Genomic DNA, 27,717 nt, shown 5'->3' with positions numbered 1-27,717 from the left:
TGAGCTTATAGTCTCCAAATAAACCACCGAGGTCAGCTTTGTGTGCCCCCTCTGAGCTCGTCTGTCATGTATGGATGTGAAGATGGCATTTCATTGGGTTTGTGGACAATCCCTTTTGCCTGTGCTGCATTTATTGCATCCTCAGGAACGCTCTCCCATGAACTCTACATCTTCTCTTTTACCCTCCGTATTTGGTTGCTTCTTGTTTGTTTTGATGACTTCTCTTGATCCAAAATTTTGCAAACTGTTATGTATTTATTATGAATGTGTCCTTGTATATGTTTCATTCTATGAAGCACTTATTCCAGGGCCAGATAATGTAAGGCAATACTGGTCCACAACTTTCCCATTGGCCCTGGCAAAAGAGCTTGCTACCATAACGTCTGGACTCTACTTATAGACTTCTAATTTTCCTCTGTCCCCCTGAGACTCCACCGAGACAGGGCAGCTCTGTGCCCTCTTTGCCATTTCCACATCGTCCTGTCCCAGCTTTGATGTTCGCCCCGCCAAGGACCTGATTTGTGGGTTAGCCATGTCCTCCCCTGTACTAGCCTCCGAACTCACCCGATGCCCGGACACACTGGGAGTTCCCAGAGTTTCGTTGGAGTCGGGGGGGGGGAGGGGGGGGGATTTGGGTCAGACCACCGCAGAGTCGGGGAGACCCCTGTCTTCCTCCTCGCCGGTTCCCATCGCTCCCAACACAACGCACACATGTTGAAAAGGTCAGGTCTTGATAGACAACAGAGCACCGGCAATTACACTGCTATTTCTTAGAGGCTGGAAGTCCCCTGTTTCATGTGCGAGAAAGTGTATGTGTGTGTGTATGTGTGTGTGCAGTAAGAAAGAGTTGTTTTTTTTTTCTTCACTCAGAGAATAAAGAGGCAGTGTTTTAAGGGGAAAATGAGCTGGGACAGGGGGAACGGGTAGCTGCTTGCAGGGACTTGTGCCCACATTGCTTCATGTCTGTCTGTCCAGTTAAAGAAATTGGTAAATGTGCATGAGGGAATGGAGGTGTGTAAATGTGTAAAGTTTCCCAAATGTAGCCTATATGGAAGTGTGAGAGAACTGAAATCCCTTAAATAATTCTGTTTGACTGAAACTTGCTGCCTGAGGCTTTCTATACTTTTGTGGTCGAGAGTCCATTTCTATGTGCCTAATGGGACTTAGATGGTGACTCAGCAATGAAATAAAGAATGCTTTGCAAAAATATTCATGCAGCTTGAACTATAAGCAAAACTGGTCTATTCAAACACATAAATATGTTTAGATCTAAACCATCCCCTTGCAGCTCTGTCTGTCTATCTATCCAGTCTCAAGTCTTTTGCAGCCTTCATCAGGTTTGTCCTGTATTTAACTCCATCCATCCTCAGATCAACACAGAGATCAACAAGTTTCCTCTTCAGGCAGAAGACATCATCCACTGCATGATGCTGCTGCTGCTACCATGTTTCATTATGCACCTGGGTCCACAGTGTTAGTTTTTTGGTGCTTTGCATTCCTCCATCTCTGCAGCTCCTCTAGAGTTACCACAGGTGTCTTAGCTCTTTCTTTAACAATGCTCTGCCTTAGTTTAGGTGGACTGTAATGTCTTTTTTCAGGCTTAGAGTTGTCGTATACTCACAGTTTTCTGATGATCTTGAGATAAGAAATATCTGCTCCAAATTTCTCCACAACTTTCTTCTGGACTTGTTTGTTCGCTGTGTTTCTCGGTCTTTGTGATGCTGTTTAATCAGTTATGTTCTCTAATAAAACTCTGATGCCTTCACAGAGCAGCTGGATTCATACTGAGACAATACACACACACACACACACACACACATACACACACACGCACACACACCTACACACACGTGCGTCTCCATTTCCTAATTCGTTGAGTTTTGATCTGAATCTGATGTTTGTTTATTATTGGTGCCATGTAAAGGGGACTGGTAATGTATGCTACAGTTTTGAAAATATTTGTTTAGAAACGTTGCGTATCTTTTTAATTTAAGTCCACACTTTGGGTCAACTTTGTGTTTTTGTGACACATAAAATCTACAGACTACAATAAAATTTAGGGCTGCAATAGGACAAAATGTGAAAAACCTTACACAGCGTTGTGTTTACAGCTTCTCTTTCCCACTGACCAAGTATAGTTCTCAAAGGATACATTTAATCAAGAATGTCAGAGTGAAAAAAAAAATAATCATGTCAGAGTTATGACAAGACCAGACCCCGCTTTGACAGATCTGGAGGTCGCACAGAGAGGATGCCATGGTCCCCTAACAACTAAAGTGTGCTGCTGTAACGTGTAATGTGTTGCAGATGGAAAGCTGCCTCACATACCTTGCTTGCACCAACGTCTCTGTACGTTTATGTGTGCATGTGGTGTCATTTTTTTTATGTTTTTTTTTTTTTCATCCATGTGGCCAATTTGACGACTGTATTGTGGCATATGAAAGAGCAGCCGAGTACTGTGCCCCAGAATGGCTGCACACCTAGAGCGCCTTGAAGGAAACGAGTTCGGAGGGTTACAGAGAGGCCCCACAGAGCAATGCATTCATGTTGCAGTGCATGTTAGACATATTAAGTCCCTTCAATGGTTTCTAGTAATTGTCCCTATAAAAGAGCAGCTGTATCCAAAACCAACTGCAAACGCGGCTGCTGCACCTTTACTGTCTCCGATACTCAACAATAATTTAAATAAGGCTGTGTGTTTGCTTATGAGTACAGAGGTTGCCCTGGATATGCACTCTGCTCTGGATAATTTCCAAGTCCAATCTATATTACGGCCAGCGTGTGGAATGCACCTTTGCTCCTGGAAAATCTCACCTGAATGACTTAAGCTTGTGTGCGTGTGCTTTTGAACGTGCACATGAGTAACCTACCCATAAACGGTACCACCGCTCCTAATTTGTACATTACAGGAGCTCTTGTAATGTAGTTCCAAACTACAAAACATCAAACCACTAATGACATCAACCTTGTCATCATGGACAGTGATGAACTGGCAACGGCTCGAGTTAGTAAGCTCTGCCCTGGGGAGGAGGGAAGGAATCACTCAGTAGTTTACAAAGGGCCTGACTCACGCTCATGATACAGCTGGGTGGTTCTCGAGGTGGAGCGGGGGACACCAGGTTAAAATCTGTGTTTGTTTCTCTGTTGCAAAGCAATCCAGTCTGAAATCCACTTGGCTGTTGTCGTCAGAAGGTGTTGTAGACTGGGGATGCCCTGTGGAAAACATTTAACAACTTTCTATGGAGGGAAATATCACAGTTAGAGCCATAAAACAAGTCAGGGACACAAGGCTATCAGTTCATGGAGTTTCTATTGTCAGTCCTGCTATCTTTTTATGATTTTCTGGCACACTGAAGTGTGAGATTCCTTGCTTTCGTTGCCAGGTCAGAGTTCAAGCTACAACGAAGCCCATGATAATTATGTTTTTGTCATCACAACTACTATGACGGGTCACAAAACGTTTAGCAAAGCATTTAAAACACACACACTACTTTTTTTTTCATGGTGGAAGAGTGACGCAAACACAGAATTGTACATATACAACAATCAGCATCTACCTGATGAGTAAATGGGAAGTTACGCAGGATTTGAAAGTGCAATGAACCCGGACTACTGGAAGGAAAACAGACTCACACTATGATGATGCTGCTGCCCACTATGACTGACAGCTGGCTGGTTCTTAGACCAACAGTCTAAGAACAAGTCTAAGACAAATCAAGAGCCCATTGACTTTTGATTTGTCAGTGCACTGCTAAAATTTCAGTCATACCTAAAGGCGTGGATTTTGGAGATTCTTTATTGGAAGGCAGAGTTAAAAATATGTTTCAACTTTGGACGGGAGACATCTTCCAGTTTTATATATCACGAATAAAAACCATCCATTTTCAGTTTCAGTATTTAAAGTTCATCGTATCTTGTGGATGTTAGAACAATCTAAGCGCAATCCAAATCTTTCTTGATTTCTACTAAATACAAAACTAACTGGAGAGGGCACTCTAATACCAAATAAAATCCTTCTTTTGGTCTTTGATGATAAGAATAAAAAATATGATGTAAAAAAAAATGATTGTCAAGATCTCTCAAGAATGGAAATAGATGAATCAAGCTGTCAGATCGCCCAGACTAAAAGGCTCACGTCAGCTCTCCAGAGGCTATGCAACTCATATCTAACGCATTCTTCAAAAATGTTCCCCTGTTTTCTTTTCTCTCAATCACTGGGAACTATGTGTGGCCCGGGGGGCAAAACGGGAGTCATCACCTCACTCCCAACGTCTTCTCTGCAGTCTTTATGGCTCTATTTACTGTGCAGCAGCATCTATAAAGTCATTTAATGGGGTTAATGTTGTTAGGTACACAGGCCTCAGTTGCCAGTAAACATGTTGCTTATTAGCTCACACAGAAGAGAGAAAAAGAAGGAGAGAGATCCTTCTGTTTTTGTTAAACATATCTCTCCTCTCTCGAGATTATGTTCCTTACCTTAAAGAATAATGCATCAGAAGTTTTCTCTATCTTTTATCTGCGCCACGTGTATGTGTCTTAAATTTAGGAATAAACCATTTCGAGCAAAATGAATATGTTAACATCACAGAGCAGCCTGTTGCCATAGCATTTGTGTACTCCACGCACACTAAGCCAGCCTTCTTAAAAGGAAACATGCACCTCAGGAAAGGCGGTTCAGTTGCAACAACTTGTCATGAATTACTTCAGCAGAGGGAATTCCACTGTAAAAATATTTGATTCATTTTATGACACCAAACGAGCTCAACTGGCCTATTAAAACGGTTGCATTAATTGCCATACCATCTGCTGGAGTGATTTCTCTTTGCAGGATTTCCAGCCACAACAGCCTCCAGGTTTTGAGCGAACAAGGTGTAGGCTGGACCACCTGGTCGGCTGACCCGTAGCTCCCTGCCGATCGTCACCTCTGGCTGATAATGTGTCTGCAAGCTCTCTGTCTGCCTGCGTCTCTGCTCCTGCATGCATGTCTCCTCCGTGATGACCCTTGGGCTTTATTCCCAGACCTCCCAGTACAGGACGAGAGACCCCGAGCGAGTTAGGACCAGTTGGTTGTGAATCTGCATGTTTGGCAGGCAGAAGCTCCCGGCGTCCAGAAATCTCATGTAATCAAGAAAGTAAAGTTTTTTGATTTTTTTCCCCCCACGTTTAGTTAAATTATAACCTCAAACATGAAGGTATTTTATTGAAATTGTATATTTTATCGCGTAACTCTGATGGTGCAGGACAATGATGTGGTTTTCAAAAGTTACACAAATAAGGTTAAAAAAAGAAAGAAATTTCAGACTTATTTATTCTGTTGTGAAATTAATGCAACAACTGCTGTCAAAGGTCACCTGACAGGTCGAGGCAAGAAGATGGGGAGAAGCTTAAAGGCTAAACATGTTTTAACTTCACAGGTAGCACTGCTCAGTCCATCCTCAAAAATGGAAATAATTTATGACACAACTGCAACCCCAAGTAAACAGAAATTGTGAAAAGGTAATTCTGAAGGAACTGCAGTAATCAAATTATGAGTTAACATGTTTTTCTTGTATTTTTTTTTTAATCTAGCTTTTATGGACAACTAGCAAAAAAGGCCATTGCTGAATTATTCAATCATCATGCAGTAAATAAACACAGTACATGCATATAATTCAAAGCAATAATGACTGATCTTTCTGAATTGCAGGGAAACAAATGCCACCTTAAATGCCCATTTCTGCCGTGAAAACTCGCGGTGGCAGCATGATGCTGTGGGTACGTGTATATTCTGCACACAAAGAAACTGGTGAGACCTGATCAAAAACTGCATCATGGACTGTTGAGGCTTTACTTCAAAAAGTATTTTCAGAAAGATGTTCTTTTCATTTGACAATGAAGCTCTGCTTCTGGCGTGTCTGTCACAAAAACCCGCTAAATTAAGCCAAATAAACAGAGAAACCCAGAAAGCTCTAGTCATGAGTCATGACCATCAGCTGGAAATATGATTCACCGCGATGTCCTCAGACAAAGCATCCGGAGCGACTTATCTATTATTTGCAGAAAGATAAACCCAGAGCATCCTACTTCTTCTTAATCCAGTTATCAATCCGTGTAGTGCTGGGTAATGAGATGAAGGAAATGTCTTTGAAAAATGGATCTATTTTCTAGTATTCTTGTAAATAAAAGCGGACTACACACCAAATCTGTGAAGGGCTCTCGTTTTTTTTTTTTTTTTTTTTTTTTTTTTCAAAGGATATAGACACTCATGCACTCGCTCACACAGGATGGAGGGGGGAGGCGGTAAGAGGGGCATGGGGACGGATCTTGGAGTTTTAAGTCATCAGCCAACCAGCTCCCCTTGCTGAATGGATGCACGATCACCCAAACGCGAGGGGAGGCGCAATGGGCACAGAGCTGCTGGCTCTCTATATTCAGCGGCTCAGAGGCGCTCTGACACCATTCACTCCAGAGTCCTACACGTCCAAGGACCTGCGCGCAGACACGCTCTGAACAGCCCGTCACGGACGCCTTTCTCCATTGAAGATTTCCTTAGGGCATCTTTTGGATTATTTTTCATTCAAGACTTTCAGAACAGAGAAAAAGCAGTGCGCTTTCACTTGTCCTCAGAGACAAGCAGCTGTTTTTTATGTGTGGTTTCTCATTGCATTGGGTCAAAGTGTGAAGTCTTTTTTTTTTTTTTTTTTGCTAAGGTGAAGGACAAGTGCAATGTGCGCTTGACTTGTTTATTGGATTTGCCTCACGCGTGCGTAAGGAAGGTATATGCTGTGCTGGAGCGCAGGGCTTTTTTCCAAGAGGACGCAGCTCAATGTGAATAAAAAAGAAGACTGCTAAGCCCGAGAGTTTCAAGCAAGTACAAGCAGCGCGTCTGGCCGAGCTGCTCTGACTACACCGTTTCCCCCCCTGAGGGGATGGTTGTGGATCCTCTGGAGCCAGGAGCGACTCAGGGGCTCCTACGCGGCAGCACATTTTTCGTGTTTGAGGGAGACTTTACAGTAAAAGGAGATGAGAGCCACAATTTGCTGCTTCCTGCTGTGGACGACGTACCTGCTGGCCACTGCTGAGGTAAAGTGACCAGATTCAGCCAGGTTTAAAAAAAAAAAAATTCCAATTAGAGTGCAAAGGTCCTCTCCTGAAGGGCCACACAAACATACACATAACACTGAAACGCGGTGTTTAATTTAAACTCCGTACGAATGAGGTTTGAATTAAAGCCTATGCAAAGAAAATCAAAACAATAAAACCACCAAGATGATTTGAGGCAGCTTCTCTCACAAGTGCGCGTCTCAAAGTAAACACCGCTGCATGCGCTTGGACGCACACAACGCAGTTATTTTTGGTCTTTATTTTATTTATTTTTTTTGGTGCCAAATCTGTTTGTAGCTTGAGGGCAACTGGGCAAACGTTTTGGTTGGACCAAGCGCGTCCATGGGAACCGCTCTGGCTGATAAAAATAGTTGCTGTTCCTGTAAGGGCTGCGCACGTCTTGCTCAACCCGAGGTGCCTGGATGAAGCGCGACAAGTGCAAAGGGTGCGAGGTTGCCGCTCCCGCAGTCTTACAGCTTTCAGTCTGAGTTTCGCGCTTCAGCTTAGCGGAAGAAAGTGATGTGTTTTTCAGACGTCTAATGTTGCTGGTTATTCACTAAGTTCGCAACGGATCTCTCTCTCTCTCTCTCTCTCTCTGGCACCTTGTTGCAAAGTTGGCTTCTCAAAAGATTTCCTCAGTTGAGTCTTTATTTATACAGCCAAACAAATCCCCCATGTGCTTCCCAATCACTCGGCACATCTCTAACCTTATTTTCTTGTTTGATTTCTTTGCCCCCACCCGCCCCGCTCCCTGCCACAGAAGGAAGTGGAGTTTCCCCAGGAGCTGATCGATCGACTCTCCAACAGTGAAATCCACAGCATCAGCGACCTCCAGCGGTTACTGGAGATTGACTCCGTAGGTAAATTCTGCCTCTTGATACTATTTATTTATTTTTTTCCCCGCGTCATGTGTCTGCAGGTCGGACACCCCGCCTTTTGGATATTAATCTGATTAAACCCAACATAAAAAGTCAAGGCTCTTATGTTGCGGCTTTATGATTGACCTAAACAATAGTTGGCACATTTGAAAACGCACGATCCGAGACAAGTGCATTTACTGCACACATGTGATGAAGGGTGAGTTCAGTGAACTTGCTTTGTTGCCTCCAGACTGCCGCATGTTTTTGTGCCATAAATCCGGTGAAACGTTGTAGCAGGTTGCAGGTCAAGCTGGGCTTCTTCTCCCTCTGTGTCCCAGACTGTCTTGCTGATTAAATTACATCTGTGCGCTGGAAGAACTTGTTTGCCTTCACATGAGCCTCTATTTACACAGGCTGCTGTCATATATCAAGTTCAGGGCTCCTTCTGTGCAGATTTGCCAACAGAAAGGGGTAATTACCTCTCCCGCTTTACAACTCTCTACATTTTACATTCAGCAAACAAGGGCAGAGACTGGAATTTGAGTTGTTATAGGTTGTAATAGCCACGTTTTGTGTTTTCTTGCGCTTCCTCCACGTATTTCAATGTATTTTATAGTGCAGAATTTTACGACAGAAGGAAATTGACGCGTGCTTATGTTGAGATTTTTTTTCTATTCAGCGCCTCATAACTCAATTCGTTGTAGGCTTTTGGATGCATGTTTTCTTCTAAATATTGAAATTTGTCTATTCCGTTTTGGAAAAGAGTTTGATCTCAGTCAGGTTGGATGGAGAGCATCTGCTGAGACAAAGTCAACAGAATTTATGTCTAGACTTTGACTAGGCTTTTCTCACACATACTAAACCAATTTCTTGTTGATCTGACTGTATGTTTAAGGTTGCCGTCCGACTAGAAGGAGAACCTCTGCCCCAGTCCAGAAACGTTTAACTCAACTTTAGGATTATCCCCGTGTTTCCTTCTGTCTTCTCAACAACTGTGACCACAATCCCACATCATGATGCTACCACCACCATGATTCACTGTTGGGATGGTTGAACCAGTTGCAGTTGTGCCAAATCCTTTTCATTCTGTGATGATGAACTCTATCCATAACTTCACCTTGATCTAAACTTTCTCAGTTTCTTTGTTATTTCTTTCTCATCAAGCTTATTGCTCACCAACATTCTCAAGCAAACTTCTGAGCCTTCAAATTACAGCTGCCTCAGATGCTTGGGGTTAAATTGCACATGTTTGGGATTAGGTGATTTCTGAGGATAATTGCACAGAACATTTTATTCTATCCAGTAAAGGGCCTGGATAGAAATATGCTTTTCAGAAGACCACATTGTCATTTCTTTCCACTTTAAAATTTAACTCAATTATGCGCTGACCTATCCCATAAAATCCCAATAAAGTACGATAATATAAAAAGTTTGTGGTTGGAACCTTAACAAAATGTGGCAAGGTTTTTACAAAGTTTTATAGGATTTAATTAATAGAACAACTTCGGTGATGGATTTAATTAACATCAAACCGGGCTGTTTTCCACAGCAGGCATCATTTCACTTTACTCTGAGCCCAGAATAAACCGCTTTGGTGCCTCATGGATGAGAAAAGGTGTTTGTAATTGAATTAATGTGTCTTTCTTCAAACAGATTAATGCTTTGCAGAGTAACAGCAGTAGGCTAATTATTGTTATACGAGGACATAAATCTGTCTTGAGGGTCAGCTTGGTCAGCGCTGGCCAGCTCATTAAAAGACCCCAGACGCCAGCCGGAGGGGTATTTTTGGAGCTTTTGTTGCCAATTGTTTGAACTAGGGAAGTTATCAGTGTTAAGGCAAAATACTATGTAGCGTGACATCATCTAGGAGGGGAGATTTTAAAACAGAGGTGAACTTTTCAGAATTAGCTTTTAATTATTCTGTGATTTCTGTCCCAGGAGGGGGTGAAGTTTGGAAGTGGCAGGATAAACAGGGCGCCCAGGGGTGGCTTGCACTACTCCTGTGCTCAGTGCAGGCTTGCATTTGTTTTTGCAAAGTCCCTGTCCTCAGCTCTGACTGTCAGATGAGATGACCCTGTTGAAGTCTGCAGATGGCTGTCTGGCCCCCGAGGTGCTGCTCTCCTCGTTATTCTCCTCCTGCTCTCTGTCCCTCTCTCCCTTCTGAGGTGGCCCCTCGCCTGCCTGCTCTTATCTCTCTCAGTGAAGAACTTTGACAGAAAAGGGAACCTGACTCTTGGAAAGGGGCAGAGGTGGAGGAGGGAGTCGGAGACATCTTGAGACGGCGCTCCGGCTTCAATCGGAGAAGCCGCAGGTTGTTGTGCAATCTGCTTTGTCTTCTGTCTCCCGCACAGTTAACAGATAACTCTGACACTAAGAGAGGGGAGTTGCTTGCCACCTGTTATTACCCACAACCGCAGAAGTACCCTGCTGCCTATTAGACTTAAGCCTACATTTTGTCAACTCAGCCACATAGCTGTTAAAAGGAAAGAAGACAAATGCGAAAGAATGACAGACGAAGGGAGTCCCTTACACTGAAAGTCAACAACATGCTGGCTGTTTGTTCAAGGAGAGGGAGAATGAAAGAGTGGAGGAGAAGAAGCAAAAGGAGGGAGTTAAAGCCCTTAGCTAATGGAGGGAGTAATTTGCCAGTCTTGAAAGCCTGATTCATGGTAAGAGACTGTCTCCTGTCCTCTGGTCTCTTGTCTAGAGACTCTGGGCGTGTGCATACATATTAGTCACCTGGAACCAGGAAAGGATCAAGCCCCCTCACTCCACCGCTGTAGTCTTTCCACCTCGTTTTCTTTCCTGTTTCTTATGCGGCCTCTCTGTCAAATCCAATATAACTTTCCCTTACATCAAACTTTCCATATTTGCCGTATTCTTCTCCTACCTTTTGTGTATTTCTGACAGTAAGAGATGAAAAGATTTATAGATTGGGATGTTATGTACAGTATGAATGTGTGTGTGTGTGTGTGTGTGTGTGTGCGTGTGTGTGTGAGTGTAATGGTCTGAAAGAATGATCGCTCAGCCCTTTGTTTGACTCCCAGCTTCAGCTGCAGGCAACACTTCCCTCCAGTGAACCTTTAGTTCTGGGTCGCCTACTGGTTGACTGACTCCCTGACAAGCTGGAAGGAAATTCCCTGAACTGTCTCTGACGGACAGGTCTGAAAAAAAGAAATGATCAAAAAGCAAATAAACAACCGATCCCAGTGGTGGACGATGTATAGTTTGAGGAAATCCCTTCGAATTACTTTAGTGGAATTCACAAAAAAGCTGAAAGAGTACTGTGTTTGCCTACAGTTGAACTCTGTTCAGATATGTGTACTTAAAGCTTTTCCACATTATGTAGGATAATGAGAAGAGTTTCTCTGATTGCTGTACAGTGTCTTTTTGCTCAGTGTACATGTGTAGAATAATCCTATACAAGCATGATATACCATAAGAAAGGCAGACCCACCCAGTTTGCAAACACAGTCAGACGCTCTTGGAATCCTGCAGACAAGGTTTATAATTTTATTGCTGTTCTTGCACTTTTTCTTAATCCACCTTTAAAGTCTGGGTGGAGACCAAAACAAGCACGTCTTATCAGATGACCGTGAACATGAAAAAAAACTGAGCTGGCTATGTTAGCAAAACATGTACTTTCCCCAAAAAACCACAAAGTGATTGAAAAGCAAACATTTGCAGTAAATGAGGGACACAGAACCACTAATTAGGCCTAAAATAAAGGTGACCGGGCCCTACCTGTCAAATGACCACTTTAAGCCTCTGTGTCTGTAAAAGCTGGTTGTTTTTTTCAAGTCAGTGCTGACTCACTTTCGTCTTGCTACAGCTAAAAAAAAGTTTAGCCTAGTCACTGAGGGAGGCTGACATATAATGTCAGCGATTACCCAGTGCACAACTGAACCTCCTACCTGCAGCCAGTGTACTAGACGTTACCATGCTTGCATGTTTAAGAGAACTGTATAAACCTTCTGAGAACATAAAATATACTTTATTTCATTATGGCCATGTGGTCAACCAATACTTGGTTGTTAGAAAGGCAGTTGAAAATTCTTACTTAATCCTGAAAATGCTTTCATAACCGAGTATTGCTCATCATTAAGGGAAAAACAAGAGTGTCCTTTTCTACTGTAGTCGGCAGACTAGCAAATAGTCACATCTCTGTTTAGTCGTGATTTTCCTTTATCTCTGCGGTGATGACTTCATGACATTCTTGTCTCTATCAGAAATACAATTTATAGCGACTTCCCAGTACGGTAGCCAGACTAACAATGTCTGGCTATGTTTGAGTCATAACTTTGTTGAGACACATGTCCATTTAACTTTGAGCTGTGGTGATGTCACAGGAGTCTCCAGAAATAACATTGTTTCTTTGAGAAATGTAATTCTTAGTATTCATTCCAACATGGGAACCAGTGTATCACCAGTTCATAACTTCCAGTCATAGAAATGTTGTGTTTCTTTGTGCCTTATAGAAACCTTTATGTATAGAATTGGTTTAATCAGGAATAAAATTCACTCTATCCTTCCAAATATCATAATTAGATCGCAACTGAGAGAGGCAGAGTTTGATCTTAATGTGACGAAAATGTAGAACTTGATTTGTATTTAAATAGTTTTTAACGTGTTTAGGTTCATCTAAAACTTTCAATTTGCACTTTAGGCCTCTTCAAAATTATTTAGGGAGATTTTTTCTTTCTTTTCATTCCCACCCTTATTTTTTGTGTGATAAACCTATGCTTAGTGTTATGATTCATATACTATCAAAGGCTTACAAGAATGCTTTAATTTAACTATTACATAAGAAGAAATCACTGCCTTTTTCCTACTTCCACTTCTTATCTAAAATTCTTGAATAAACAGTTGCAAATCAATCTTATAAACATTTACTCATCTGTTTAGGAGCTTCTTGATTGCACTGTGTTATAACTGGGATTGAATTGCACTGTGTAACTGAATCTCAATGTGACTATGTAACTAGACTGAACTGGAATGAACTGGGTTTAGGTAAAAGTGTTTCTCCTGTGAACATGACAAGCAAAAGTTGAACTTGAACTTGTTTGGTGAATGACTTGTTTGTGACATCATTAACATGGCGTCCTTCTGTTCTGACGAGGTACGGGAAACGATGTTGTTGAGGAGCACAAGCACCACAAGCACCACAACCACAATAAGAACTCGTCCCATCGTCACGGTTACTACAATGAACTGAAAAGCTCCCAGCTGCACAGCCGACGCAAGAGGAGCATTGGTAAGACCAGTTGGAGCTCAGAAGTTGCATCATTACATGCGTGACAACTTGGCACACACGGCGTCAACATGCCCTGAAAATAATCCGAAATCTCACTTCTTAAACAGAAGTTCCCAGGACATGAAACAGATCACTTTACACTAATTTCCAACAAAGCTAACAGTTAGTGGTTTTTATACTGCTTTTTAAGGGGGATAAAAGGCACCCTAATGAAGACATCTACCCAGTATTTATTTGCAATCAAGGAATCATGAGAAAGGGAGGCTAGCGCGCGGGGTTGACGGGGACGTCTGACACCAAGCCTTTTAATTGGCCCGAGGCTTGCAGATCTAAAGACACACGCGTCAGGGGAGAAATATATCCTCAAGTGTGGAAATTCCAGACATTCAGGGTTCAAGTTGCAGCTCGCCTCTTTCCTCAGTCAGATTTCTTCCTAAAATGCCACGCGGTACGATATCTGATCGAGGTGTGGAGCCTGCAGAGTGCATGCTCGCCACGATACTCCCAGCAGTGGAGATGCTGGACGTGGACGAAGCTGCTGGTCGTGTTTCATTTATTTGTCCGGCACCATAGGATTATGAGATAGTGTGGCATTTTGGCTGCTCTCCACAGAAGCTCTTGCATTCAATGCATGATTGGCATTTCCTCTTTACAGGATAATTATTACAATGCAAACAGTTTTACACATCTCAAACCACTGGACAGAGATAAAACAAACTATAAAACAAAATTAGTAACATTTGCGAACATCTTATTTAAGCATATTTTAATCAGTATTTCTAAAAAGAAATTAGGTGACTTTAAGAAACTAAAAGATGTGTTTTAAACTAAGAAAATCTTAAGTTGTTTTTTTTTCTTTTACATTTAACTCTTTAAGTTTACAATTTTATATTCTCAAGTTTAAAAGAAACACAAAATAAGAATTAGGCTATGTTTGACAGGCAAATGGGCAACCTCCCAGGGCGGCATCTTTGGCATGAGATTACCCTACCCACCCCCTGTCCAAACCTCCCCCTGTTCCTCTGATCCTCTTACCCCCTCAAGGACACAAACCTACCTTGTCATTGAATGCTGGACACTACACATGAACAATGTGATAAGATACCCATTTGAATAAACCAACACCTGGAACTAATTTCTAATCAATATATTTAAGTACAATATTTTTACAGACATAAAATAACTTTTTTGAATTTAGCAACAATTTCCTATTACCTTTTCAAACCTTTGTGATTCATTTAAATAATTATACAACCCACAAAAAATCCTTTTTATGTAGCATTTGAATTAAACATCTGTGGTTATTAAATTTCCCACCTGCTGAAGTAATGGCCGTCTTGCCGAGTCATGCTACGCTAATAAGACTTTTAGCTGATATGAGATCAGTCTTTTGGAAAGCTTGTGTTCTTAACACTCCTAAAAGATGCTAGGTGCGATATGAGCTGCAAGACTAGCAGCTCTCACATCAAGTGAGTCATCAAGAGTACAAGCAGCTGTGTGTGTGTGAAGATCAGATTCCAACAATACATAAGCACTTAGTTGAGGTCGGGAAATGCGTCACTAGATGTTGTAACATGCACAACAAATGCATTGAGCCACTGTCTCACTTCCAGTCGAAGAGGCCGTCCCGGCTGCATGCAAGACGCGGACGGTGATCTACGAGATCCCCCGGAGCCAGGTGGATCCCACGTCTGCCAACTTCCTGATATGGCCGCCCTGTGTGGAGGTGAAGCGCTGCACAGGATGCTGCAACACCAGCAACATGCGCTGTCACCCTTCCCGCAAGCACCACCGCACCGTTAAGGTAAGACTGGATTCCTTAATAAACCAATTATCAAACCAAGTACAAACATGTCTCTTGCCCTCATGTGGTAAGTCTGTCTGGCTTTGTTTTCTGTACAACTCACACTTCTCTGTGCTTTTTGGGAAAGTAAATCTGAGAATTTAAATCCAATGTCTTAAAATTTTTAGCATTCAGAGTTTCTGAGACCTGCGAAAGTAGAGAGTTTGTCTGGCCATCCATCCATCCATCCATCCATCCATCCATCCATCCATCCATCCATCCATCCATCCATCCATCCATCCATCCATCCATCCATCCATCCATCCATCCATCCATCCATCCATCCATCCATCCATCCATCCATCCTCCCTCTCTAGGGTATCCAATAATAGTGCCCATCCTTCATCATTTAGCTAGAGTAGCTCATCAGCATGATATTCAAATATCTAATTATAAAACACTATGGAACTTCACAACTTGAAATTATATTTCTACTTTAAAATTTGACTAAAAAGGACTGAGATATCTGGAACTCTGACATGAAAAATTTGACACAACACTAAATCACATGCCAATGTCTTATTTAGGAGAACCCCTCCTGATGCCTTCCCACAAAACTGTCCATCTGACCTCTACCAACGTCATTCCCTACCATTTCAAACCATTTCAAACCCCTTTCCATCACTCTGTCTCTTGCTTGGTGGAAGTTCAAGGTGAGGGCATCAGAATGGTACAAATGAGAGAAGATGAAAGAAAAGGGAAGGAGGTAGCTGTTGGCTGGGGTATCTGTTGAAGGAATTGCCCAGAGAGGGAAGCTCCTGCCAGGTTTCAAGAAATAAAAAAGCAATGTTTGAGATTGTCAGGGTGCCACATGCTGCAGGACTGCTTCAACGTCTTCCTGTTTATCCTTTTGTCTTTTCTGGAAACAGTGTGCCCTTGGACGACAAAATGACAGTGAGAATGAGGAGCATAGCTTTCTTGAAAACATGTCCCTCTGCGCAAGATCAGGGGAGACATGGTGGCAGGAGATGAGATGTATTTCTCATTATATTTACAGTGGAGGTATTGCGTTGGGGAACTGCTCTTTTCGGAGGTATGGGGACTATGTGGTCTGCCCTGTTGAAGTTAGAGACAACCAAGGTATAAACAGCGTAGCCAAGAATACTCTGACTGTGTTTGTCTATATCTGTACTTAATTATTGCTGCAGACAGCTTGATCTTGCCCAGTCACTGGGACTGCCAGAGTTGTTTTCCTTTTGCCTTTCATCCAAGTTTTTAAAGATCTCTGCCTGATAGTCTAATCTAGTCATAAAACAAATGCCAATCTGGGCTATGGAGCTTTTATTAACAGCAGTTTTTCTATTTTACTGGGATTTTGTGTAATAGGTCATCACAAAGCTGCATTGAGGATGCATGGCTCTCAACAGCTTGGACAAATACAAGTTTATGGTTATGAAAAGTACTTCAAGCTTTGAAAATTTCACGTAGTGTTGTTCAATACATCATCCAAAATAGGAAAAAAAATAACCTGTCACTTATAAGATATGGCTTTTCACTTAAACTGAGCAAGATTGCAATTAATTGGAGAACTAACCGTGAGGTCCATTGCAATGCTAGAGGAGCTGCAGAGACCCACAGCTCAGGTGGAATTAACTGCAATCTATGTAGGAGACACAGCAAACATCTGGAAGGTGCTCTGGCCAGGTGGGACAAAATTTTTTGGCAACATTCAAAATGTTCAGTATGCCTGAAAATGTTCTGCACATCATTTGCAACATAACATCCCCATTACGAAACAAACTTTTCTTTAACAGATACACTGAAGTTGGACAGAGCTACTGGTTTGATGGATGGATCTAAGTTCAGATTAATCCTAGAAGAAAGCACACTAGGCTGCAAAAGACTTGAGACTGGGGCGAAGGTCATTGGGCTTTTGGTCAGAAACGCTGACTCATGTTGTGGTCAAAGTCGAGAGTTCTGATATACCACAAAATCATCTGTGTCTGTCTGTCTGCATGGAAGCGGCTCAGCCTTTCTGTTTGGCAAACAGTTGGTGAATGTCATCCTCAATAGGAGCTCTGTCTGCAATCGGAACGACGTAGAGGGATGAAAAGACGCTGGCGACAGCATTTCAAGACGTTCGGTTCAGCTATTCCCGGAATGCTCCGTTCCGCTTTGTTTGTGTCCCCCTCATGACATGGGTGAAAAAATGGGCACACAGACAACAGACTGATACTTTGGGGGTGGCAGGGAGGGTGAAAGGCGTTGTGTCCCAAAGGAAGGCATCCCTCGGGGCTTTCTCTGATCAAGTGACATTCATCACATTGTGTGCAAGAAACATTATCTCAGCGTAAGCTTTGACTTTGAACAGAGGCTCAGTTTGTTCATTTTTCGTTCTTTTATTAGAAAGCTAAAAATTCTCTCAGACTGCCAAGGGGTCCGGATTGTTTTTCTTCTCTAAGCCAAGGATCAGCATGGAAGATTTCTGGTGTTTTCTTTCCACCTTACTCCAACCTAGATTTGTCTAAACCAGCTCTACATCTGCTCTTATTCTGCCCATTCACTTGAGACTGGGTGATAGGTCTGTGCAGGCCCTGTTCTGTACAAGCCTGTATTGTTCATTGGCAGGGTAGTAACTTTACAGAGGTCTAGTGAGAGGAAGCACATCTTCTTTGCATAATGGTGACATAGCCCAAAACAGCTCATTGAGAAAGGAGCTTGAAATAGGCAGAACTGAGCTGGTGAAATCTGCAGAAAATGTAGGAAGGTGTTGGACTTTTGCATAAGATTATAATATTGTGATCATCTCATACTGACACATGCTTCATGAGTATTATATTTAGACCTATATTACCTCTACATACAGTATATTTTTTCCCATGAAAAAAAAATGACTGGCACACAAACCAAGTAGATTTCTGAAAGAAAAAACATTGTACAGCAGTGACCAAAAGAAATGAGTAAAACGTTGAGTTTACATGTTGTTTACAAATGACATTAGGAAAGAGGAAGTTTGGAGACTCAATTGCAACAATACAAGCAAAACACGAGAACCAACCTTTTAAATTAGCGTCATGATGTTCCTAATCTAATCTAAAGGGTGTATCACTTTTACCTTTTAGTAGCTTTTAATAGCTGGGAACCTGTAATTGGCTTCCAAGCAAGCATGCTGCGGTGTTTAGAATGGGTTGTCGGGGCACGTCTTTGTTGGACACGAACGTGGGTGAGGGAGAGCGAGTCCTCGACACGATGCAAACCCAGATGAGGCCATTTGTGCGAAGCTGCAGCAAGAGGAAGACAGACCGCAGAGTAATGAAGTGTTGATGGCTACTGGATCAAAGTGGAGGACAATTGAGGCCAGGCGGAAATGGCCCGGTACAGAGTGTGGGGGTCCCACATATCTCTCAGCGCCAGCCTCCAGGTCCTCGACCCCTACACGCAAACATACTCACACATGATTACCCCAGCAGACGGTGGGTCATGGCGGGGAACTGGGGGGCGGGGGGTAGCGGTAGCTGTACCCCTGTGGTTTTGTGGGACTCTGACTTACGGGGTGTTTCATAAATAAAAGTGTGGCGTTGATACAGTGAGAATGATTTATGGTCATGTGAGGGACAGGGTAGGGGGGGGTTCAGATGGGAGTGAGGGGCCTCTGTGTTTGAAGTGCCTTGCAGCTGTGAATTATTTACCCTTTGATTTGGTCAGCTCTCCTGGTGGATGAAGAAGGGTGAGGGAGTTTGTGTGAACATGGCGGCGCAGGTCGCAGACCATGGGAGTGTCTGAGATGTTGGCTACTGCTGCAGCGGCTGGAACACTTCAGCAGGGAGAGAAGCAGTATTTTTTAAATCATATTTGACTCAATAGTCTGTATTTTTACTTCACTCCTTCCCTGCTGTCCTCCCTCCTGCTCCTCATGCTTCAGCCCATCCAGAGCACCTCTCTACGCACTTCAGTGTTGGAGTCTGATTGTCTGACGTGTGAAATAGTTGTTCACTCCCTCTGTCTCTCCTGAAACTGCAACTCTCTAATTTTACCCCACTTGTCAAGGCTTTGCATCATCTGTGCTCTCTCTCATTAAATCTCATTCACTTTTCATCCTTTGCGTTGCTTAGTAATGTCCCTTTCTGAAATTATGGTTTCTGTCAATGCACTTGGAGTCTGGAATGAACAGGAGTTTGTTGCTTCTTTTTTTTCCACCCTTGACTACTGCAACAAGGCCTGGGCTGGTATGAGACTCTCACGGTATTTCAGTATTGGTAAGATAATTCAATACAGAAATGTAAAATAGGATTTAATTGGTCCCATATTGATTTTACAACATTTATTTTCATTTCAATTAATAGCCTAAAGCTATGTGATGTCCTAACTTCACATACCTCTTTTAATACTCTGCTCTCTTTAGTGCAACACAAGTTTAAAAACCAAAAATTGTAATGGTACATACTCAGGAAATAACTTTAAAAATTCATTTATTTACTGTCTTGTTGAGGATATACTTAAAGAGTTGTATTTATCGTTCTTAAAAGCCATCAAGCTGACTGGCAGGATGGAGCAACATGTAGGGGTGGGGCATTAATTTGTTCTCCCTACAGCTGGATAAAACTCAGTTTTTCCTTGTTGCCCCTTAAAAGGAGTTGAAATCATAGGGATGAGTTGAAGGAAAAATGTTGTATTTTTGAAACCGTAAAGGTTTGGGTATGGCTTGGTATGGTTTTGTGCGCAAGCTAGTTCTTGCATCAACGTCAGGCGCACTACGCTCACTGTAGTTCTTATTTCAAACAGTGGATGTCACTGCATAGTGTGTAAACAGTAATTCATAACTGAAGAAGAACTTAGAACAAGTGTATTTCCTATATAGAACTGTGGTCACACAGTTTGACTTTGCAAGTGTTGCTTTTAGGCAATATTGAAACCTACGCAACATTTTGCAAGAAATGCACCTTCAGACTTCAATCATTTGCATCTTTGTTAAAACAAATGTGCTTTGTTAATGTAATTTCCTTTCTTTTATTTATTTCATTGCACAAACAGAAATAGTAACAGATGGAGATGCACAAAGCCTCTCCTTTCTCCTCTTTTTTTGGGGGGCAGTAAACACAGACTGTCTCTGTTGCCTGTTTTCCCTCCTGATGGATGAATTGTGACCCTGCCCAGCCTCTTTCCACCCCTCTCCATTCTGCAAACATACACATGCACTTTTTATTTATTTTTGCTTCAATTTGTCACTGTTCCAGTTTGCCATGGCCCGCGGTGCACATCCACATCCCTGCTGTGTTTTGCTTGGAAGTCCGGAGCAAAACTTTCCCCTTCCTTCATCATGCTCTCATCGTCAGTGTTCTGTGCTCAGGGAATTCCCAATTAGCCCCGACTCGGACAAACGGCTTCACACAGAAGGGCTGCTGGTGACACTGGGGACAAGCCAAAACCAAAAGGGGGTGTGATTCCCAGACCTTCAAGCCTCACCCCCAACCCTCTGGATTGGATATCATTCCACTGCCACTCAGGGGACTCTTTCTCAGGGCCTGGATTTCCAGGGAGTTTAAAGCGGTTTGATTTATACAAAGAGAGTGTGGGGCCCTGTGTCGTAGCATGGGAGAGGGGCGCTTTCTTATCTAGGTTTTAAATGCGAAGTCACTGACTGTGCAACAGAGTGTAACTCTCTGTTAATAAGACAACAATGCACAGAAAGGCTACAAAAAAGTCCTCATCAGCTCTTACTTCTAACACAAGAAAGCAACCCAATGCATGTAGATGTGATGAAGGCAACTTTCTGAGGTTTACACTGTGCACCAGAATTGGGGAAGAAAGGCAATGTATGTAACTTGAAGTGTGATATGGCTTTTTGTATCATATTGCCAGCCCAGTGTATTTCAGAAACAGCTGGATATGTTTGGTTTCTAAAGACTTGACTGAAATATTGATTTAAGGAGAATGAAAATACAAGGGGCAGTTGTGTGGATGAAAATACTTATTGAGGTCAGAGCTCAGAAGGAAGAATTGTACACAAACTCAGTAAAATTGAGATCGATTTCATAGACATGCAACTGAGAAATCAGCAGCAATTGTATGATGCTGCAGTGTGGATATGCACCACGTTCTCCTAGGAAGGTTTTTGACTCCTTGTTGAATTTTACCAAAAATATTTAAGGGAGTCCTGATGGAGAATACCATGCCTTACTTGGTACTAGCGAGGTACGCCTGTAATTAGAAATTATGTTTGTTTGCTTGATATGAGAGCGATTATGGCCCATATGCGCAGGTCATCGAAACAAATGAACCGCTGGGCTTCACATCAAGGGAGGCCATTGCTTCATCCTTCTGTCAATAGCTGTTTGTTTGGCCCAGAAGAGCTTGTGTGTGTCTTAGTCATTAGGATTAGCGTCAGCAGTAAGTCTTAGACAAGGCTTTGTCTTCTTCGCTTCCTGCTCGCAACTTCTGGAGCAGTTGCTCAGAAGTTGCAAGCGCAGACATTCTCGTAACCGGCATCAGCAGACAAGCTGTCCGCAAAGGCAGCTGCATCTTTCATCTCTTTCTCCTTTCATCTGTATTTTCCAGTGAGATAATCGGATTAAACACTGGCAGCGGTTTTCTGAGAAAGTCGCGTCATTTTGGGGATGTTAAGCACACTTTTTGTAAACAAATGCAAACCTTTGATAAGTTTTCTATCTGTCGTGTCAGTGTTGGTTTAATAAATTTCCCAAATGGGTAAACCAGAAACCCAGTGTTAATAGGTAACACATGAACGCCTTCTAATGCAAGTCATGATCATGACGAGGTACTCCTCCCCGTCCTTAAATAACCACCTCTGTTTGTACACACACATGCGTACTCCCCTGTGAGAGCTAATGAGAATGGTGGTTAACCTTCCTACTCCTAGTTTCTTCCTCACTCTGGCCTTTCACCCGCTCCTCTTCTGTTTCATGGCTCGGAAACAGCAAACACCACCAATAACCCAGACACCATTGTCCTCTGTTTGCTCTCCACATACCTCCCCTGCCTGCTTGTCCTCTTTTCACTGCCTTTCTTCTTCTCTTCTTTTCCACAGATAGAAACTGTTGCAAAGGAGTGACTGCTAAAAACTGCTTGCCCTTTGCCTCTTTGCTGCCTCAGTTCCAGTTGCGCTGCGTCCCCCCGCCCCAACTCTCCATACCACAAAAAGCAACTCTCTCTCTTTTTGAATTTCAGCATTATTGTTTGTTTTATCAGACAGAGATTGGTATGCTGATTTGTCTGCATGACTGACTCACCACCAAGAGCCAGGCTTGGCACTGTGCCATCATGGGGTAGAGGAAAACAGACTCTCATCGGTTTTGTGCGTGCAGAAGCTTCATGCCGAGTACAAGACTGTGTTGCTCATATCGCTGCTGAGTGCTGGGAGGTTGTCAGCCAATATCCTTTCTCGTGCTGCAACTGGCATAGGTGAAGCTGAGGAAATTGTTTCCCTGTGGTTCCAGAGCCTTCAGGGATGATTTGAGATGTTACCTTTCTTGGTGTTCAGATCAGAAGGGCAACAGCTTGTGCCCACCTTTTCTCCTCAGTTGTACAACAGTATCATCATAACCTCCATGCAACCTTTTCTACTCAGCTTTCATCTGAGCTTTAATCAGTAGTGCATTGTTGACGAAGGCTCAGAACATTCATAACTCCTGGATTGGTGGTTGTAACAAGCTGTGCCTTGGAATGACTGGAATTCTTGTTGCGCTTTTTGTGCTTGTTTGACCGTTTTCTGAGCTTAGAACTGATTGTGCAGAGCCCTGAAAAAAATATTCTTTTGAACTTTATACTAATTTTGTAACATCGCAGTCACATATTTTATTGTACAAATAAAATATGTATGATGATTTACATTTTTCTAAATCATGGAACTGTCTTGTGCAAACTCACATTTGATTTCCCTGAGTTAATAAACTAAGTAATTCATAGCTGTGAGTGTTTTGAGTTGTGTCTCTGGCCTGTTTGTGCATTTTTCCCCCCCAAATTCTTTGCTAACCAAACTAATTTAGTTCTGGACAATCTAATACTTACTAATATACTTTGATCTAAGCTTTTACATTAGTAGCTGTGGCTACATCCTTGGAATTGTTGTCCTGTTAAATGGCGAACTTCGGTCACAGCCTCATTTCTTTTCTACCTCCTGACACAGAAGTCCGCAAACCAGTCAATTTGTGAACAGTGTGAGCATCAGCAGCTTAGAAATGACCAAACAGTTCTAAATTTTCTCTGTGTCCTGGAACAGTCTTCTTTTGTGCGTATAATGCTTGAAAGTATCCATCTACCTCCATTGATGTACTTGACATAAAGGAATATCAGCAAAAGAATGTTTTCCACATAGTTTGTGGGAAGCTGCAAACACGGCCAGCTTACTTTCAACAGGGTCTGTGGTTGTATGGTGACAAAATATAAAAAAAGGTTTAAAGTAGTATGAATATTTTAGAAGACACTGTAGATTTCCTACATGCAAGCAAAGCAGAACGTTCCATAATCCATGTAGAAACACGGCTTAAAATCAACATGTCGAGGCAAGGTGAATGAGTTTAGGTGTCTGTTTGGATGTGGATGCTTTGGGTCGGAGCTGAGGGGATCTCCCAGCTTCTTTTCTTTTGCCAGAGCAAACCTTCCCAGGGCCTGAGGGTGCAGTATGCTCTATCCTACCCCTCATCCCTCCTCCTTCAACTCATAGCGGGGTCATACACTCCATTCAGACGCTTACAGACCATAGAGCACACAACAAGTGAAACCTAATGAATCAGGCACTGAGGAATGCTCCTGTCACACTCCAAACACAACAAGCAAAGCCTTAGCTGAGTTTTTTATGAATTAGTTTATGCGTATGCCATCAGTCATGGGACTACACCTCTTGATGTTTGCCGGTGGACAAATACAGTGTGCATTCATTGACACACACACACACACACACACACACACACACACACACACACACACACACACACACACACACACACACACACACACACACACACCCCCACACACACACACACACACAGGGAAGAGTAAATGTGCAGGAGCCTATAGCTAATCTTTCTCCTCTTCCTTTCCTTTAGGTAGCCAAGGTGGAGTACGTGAGGAGGAGACCCAAGCTGAAGGAGGTCTTTGTGAGGTTAGAGGACCACCTGGAGTGCTTGTGCACATCACAACATCATGTGGTAGAACACTTAGATGCAGAAACAGGTAAATAAATACAAGCTGGGATTTCCTTCAACACCTTCCTTAAATGATGTTTCCGAAGTCCCTTTCAAATACCGTGTTTGTTATTCTAAAGTTTGATGGCCAAAATCCCGCGCTTACACTTTTGTCACTGTGCACGCCTCCTTATTCTCTCTGTCTGCTTTGGGTTAAATGAACCTTTACCTCCAAATGCTTCCAAGCAGACATGAACACCTGCAAGGTGACTCTCTGTTTGAAAACTGTAAAGCTTTGAGCCTTGCTCTGTGAGAATTTGAGTGTTAAGGGTGTGTGTTCAAAGGCTGCTTGGCATGACAGCAGTTAACATGCCTTGATCTGAAGGTTTCCTATATCTGTGTGCAGATAAGCGCTGTAATGTGCACAGATAAGGCACCTGAAGAATTTAAACCGAGTTAAATTTTTGCACTCTCTGCTTCTGTCCCAGGGCTGTTGCGGTATCTTCGGTTTCCATAAAGCCTGCTTCTTGCTTTAAATCCTCCTTCCTCTTCACCCTCCCCAACTTTTGTGTTTTCAGGCCATCGTAGGGTTAAAGGTAGAAAAAGGAAACCTAAAAAGCTAAGGCCCACCAAGGACTTATTGGTGACATAATAAAGGTGCTCATATTACCCAAAGTCCACTGCAAGGCTGTGACAGGACACAGGTAGGAATTGAGCACTGAAGTCATCTTTTGGTGTCACACTGGCCCAACCAAGGCCAAAACTGGGCCTGCCAATCACCATCACCAATCACAGTATGAGGAGAAGGAGGGCTACCAAGTTTTACCTCCATGTCCCAATTGTGCATGTTGAATTTGTGGCCTCTTGAGCATGCTCACTTTGTACAAGTGCTTTGTTTCACAGCGGTGGTCTTGCGACTTGTTGAGTGCATCAGCAGTTTGTTTTGTCTAACCTCTAAAGAGGCACCCTTCTCTCTTAATTATCTCTTGCTCCTCTTTAAGTTACAGTGCCTTGCAAAATCATTCATACCCCCTGAACATTTTCACTTGTCACTTTAAAAATCAGGCTGCACAGTGGTGCATTTGGTAGAGCTGTTGCCTTGCAGCAAGAAGGTTCTGGGTTCGATTCCCAACCCTGGTCTTTCTGCATGGAGTTTACATGTTCTCCCTGTGCATGCGTGAGTTTTCTCCGGGTACTCTGGTTTCCTCCCACAGTCCAAAAACATGACTGTCAGGTTAATTGGCCTCTCCAAATTGTCCCTAGGTGTGAGTGTGTGTGTGGATGGTTGTGTGTCTCTGTGTTGCCCTGCGACAGACTGGCGACCTGTCCAGGGTGACCCCGCCTCTCTCCCTGAACGTTAGCTGGAGATAGGCACCATCAACCCTCCTGACCCCACTGCCCTCAGTGGGGTCATCCATTTTCTTACACCCTACAAGGGTGTAAGAAAATGGATGGATGGATGGACTTTAAAAATCATAAATGCTCAATTCCATTTATTGGTATTCTAATAGACCAATGCCAAGTGTGCTTTTTTTTTTTTGCCAATTACAGTTATACTGTGTGTTTTCTATTTCAGATTATGTTTTAAATAATCCTCTTTGGGACATTAAAGATTGTTTTATTACTTAAGGTTTAAAAGTAAACTGAAAGCAAATGCTCATCACATTTCTCAGATTCAAATAGTTTATTGCATAAAATACTATTAAGATACATTTCTAATTCATGGTTTCTGGACAAAATGTGACAGAGTTCATGGGGTGTAAATACTTTTGGGATTCACTGTATCACCACATCTTTTTCCCTGTACTATCCTTTGTACACAGAAAAATCACCCTGAACATAACTGTGCTTCAACTGATCAAGTTGTTCTGTATCTGGGGAACTTAATTCAGAACATTATTGGTTATAAGTGTGTTGTGTCAGTTTGCAGGAAATGCATGGATGCAAATGCTGAGGTTGGGATGTGATTGCAGAGATCTACAAAGATCTCTTTTGTAATAATGAAATAGGAGTCTTTTTGCATTTGTGATAGTAATTTCAGCTTTGTCTCTCTGTCCTGCAGCAGATGTGAGGTGAGACCTCCCAGAATAAGGGGCAGCATCACGGGATGGACCTAAACCAGAAGAGGACACCATCTTCTTTGTCTGTCTCTCCACCCACCATGCAAACATTGTTTAAGGAAAATATACTTTCTCCAAAAGTCTTGAGACTGAAAAATAGACAACAGACTAAACATACAGAATGCCAAAGGTGCTTTCAAAACCAGTAATGATGAGGGCAACTGAACTGTGCCACTGATTACGAAGAAAAAAAAAAGAAGATGCCATGATGCTCAGACTTCAAGAGGATGGAAGGAATTTGGAATGAACAATTCAAAAGAGACGCAAAATGGAAAATAGACTGTGGGATCAGACTTTTTTTGTGAATCCAGTGCTATAACTCAAAGTGCCCTGTTTGTATAAAAAAACAACTGTTGCATTCATAAGAAGAAAGCAAAAGGAAGATAGGAATAAAGATGCAAGGAAACAGTTTGGGAGTGTTCATTTTGCAGGGCTATAAGAGGCAGAAAACATTGTGACTGGTGGACAATTTGTTCTAATTTAAGGAAGAAACAGCCTCAGAGACTTCCGGTTTTGAAATTGCCTTACCTGCTATGTACATATAGATCTAAAAAAAAAAAAAAAAAACGGAGGATGCGCCGCTGCTTACAAACTATTTATGCGTGTGGACATTTGCTTTTGTCACTTTCAGTCTTCGAGAAAGGACAAAAAAAATATGTTTTTATTAATTTCCGCAGACATGCTGGTATGTTTGGTCCAGTCCTTTGCTTTCACCAGTATCACAATCTCAGTGTCATTTTTGTTTTTTAGCAGTTGTTTTTTTTTTTTCTTTTTCCATCGTCAACCATGTTTCGTATTATATTGCAGTATATCTGATTGATGTCAAGTCTTGCATATGGTTCAGATGTATGTGTGCAAGGAGGAGATGTGAGAGTCACTAAAGGAAGATGTTTTATTTTTGTTATGAAATATATTATGCATACTTATATCCAAGCAGGAATGATGTTTTCTTTCTTTTCTTTTGGAAAACAATGCAAATCATCTTAGCAGATGGTCAAATTGGTAAGGTTGAAATCTGTTTTCATCACTGTTGTGCAAAGGGTGTAAAAAAAGGAGAATCAATAGCTAGTGGTGGTTTATATTTCCTTATGCTGCAGTCATGCTCCTTTTTTCCAGACAAACAAACAAGCAGATATTACAATATGTCGATGACAATCGCACAACTATATCAGAAAAGGTACCACAGTGTGCAGATCTAAGTAACATGTAGTTGGAGCTGGGTTTGTGTCCTTACAATGAAGCAATATTTGGTGTCTTAAACTCATGTTTAGGATTTACTTTAATTGGATTTACTTTTGCATATTTAAATCCTTCGTCTCTAAATCCATAATTTCCTTTAAGCCAGTCAACAAAATGCTACAGGTTAGTGAGCTCAGTCCAAATTACAGACAAATTTATCTGACATCCATGCCAGAAGTGAAATAAAATTTCATGTGCACTTGTGTTGAATTAAAGGTACATTCCTTGTTTTGTGTAA

At 42.2% G+C, this 27,717-nt stretch overlaps 1 protein-coding gene across 5 annotated transcripts; it reads left to right on the top strand.

Moving 5' to 3' along the window:
• The first annotated feature begins 6,275 nt into the window (after positions 1-6,275).
• Positions 6,276-27,168, top strand: pdgfab (platelet-derived growth factor alpha polypeptide b). Of its 5 annotated transcripts, none has more exons than XR_534315.3 (7): positions 6,276-7,062; positions 7,847-7,943; positions 13,063-13,197; positions 14,811-15,001; positions 24,043-24,169; positions 24,699-24,824; positions 26,183-27,168. XR_534315.3 is itself a non-coding variant. In XM_017306435.2 (6 exons), the coding sequence occupies exons 1-6, from the start codon at positions 7,003-7,005 to the stop codon at positions 26,194-26,196; spliced, it is 624 nt and encodes a 207-aa protein (XP_017161924.1). In that variant the 5' UTR covers positions 6,286-7,002; the 3' UTR covers positions 26,197-27,168. The 5 variants fall into 5 exon arrangements, 2 of the variants coding, with proteins under 2 accessions (XP_017161924.1, XP_008414939.2); XR_534314.3 differs by having other exon boundaries at positions 6,282-7,062; positions 7,844-7,943; positions 26,186-27,168; XR_534313.3 differs by having other exon boundaries at positions 6,282-7,062; positions 7,844-7,943.
• The last annotated feature ends 549 nt before the right edge of the window (positions 27,169-27,717 follow it).

The sequence above is a fragment of the Poecilia reticulata genome, chromosome 8 (assembly GCF_904066995.2).
Source record: "Poecilia reticulata chromosome 8, P_reticulata-male-v2, whole genome shotgun sequence".
In the NCBI taxonomy this organism is placed as follows: domain Eukaryota; kingdom Metazoa; phylum Chordata; class Actinopteri; order Cyprinodontiformes; family Poeciliidae; genus Poecilia; species Poecilia reticulata.
Note: the sequence above shows the minus strand (reverse complement) of the source record. Positions and strands in the feature narration are given on the sequence as shown.

What these genes read in the sequence shown, in the direction of transcription:
- pdgfab (XM_008416717.3), top strand. Translation starts at nt 7,003, where the DNA reads ATGAGAGCCACAATTTGCTGCTTCCTGCTGTGGACGACGTACCTGCTG. An exon ending in CCGACGCAAGAGGAGCATTG is followed by an intron (nt 13,198 to 14,810) that starts GTAAGACCAGTT and finishes TCTCACTTCCAG; the next exon opens with TCGAAGAGGCCGTCCCGGCT. An exon ending in AGCACCACCGCACCGTTAAG is followed by an intron (nt 15,002 to 24,042) that starts GTAAGACTGGAT and finishes CCTTTCCTTTAG; the next exon opens with GTAGCCAAGGTGGAGTACGT.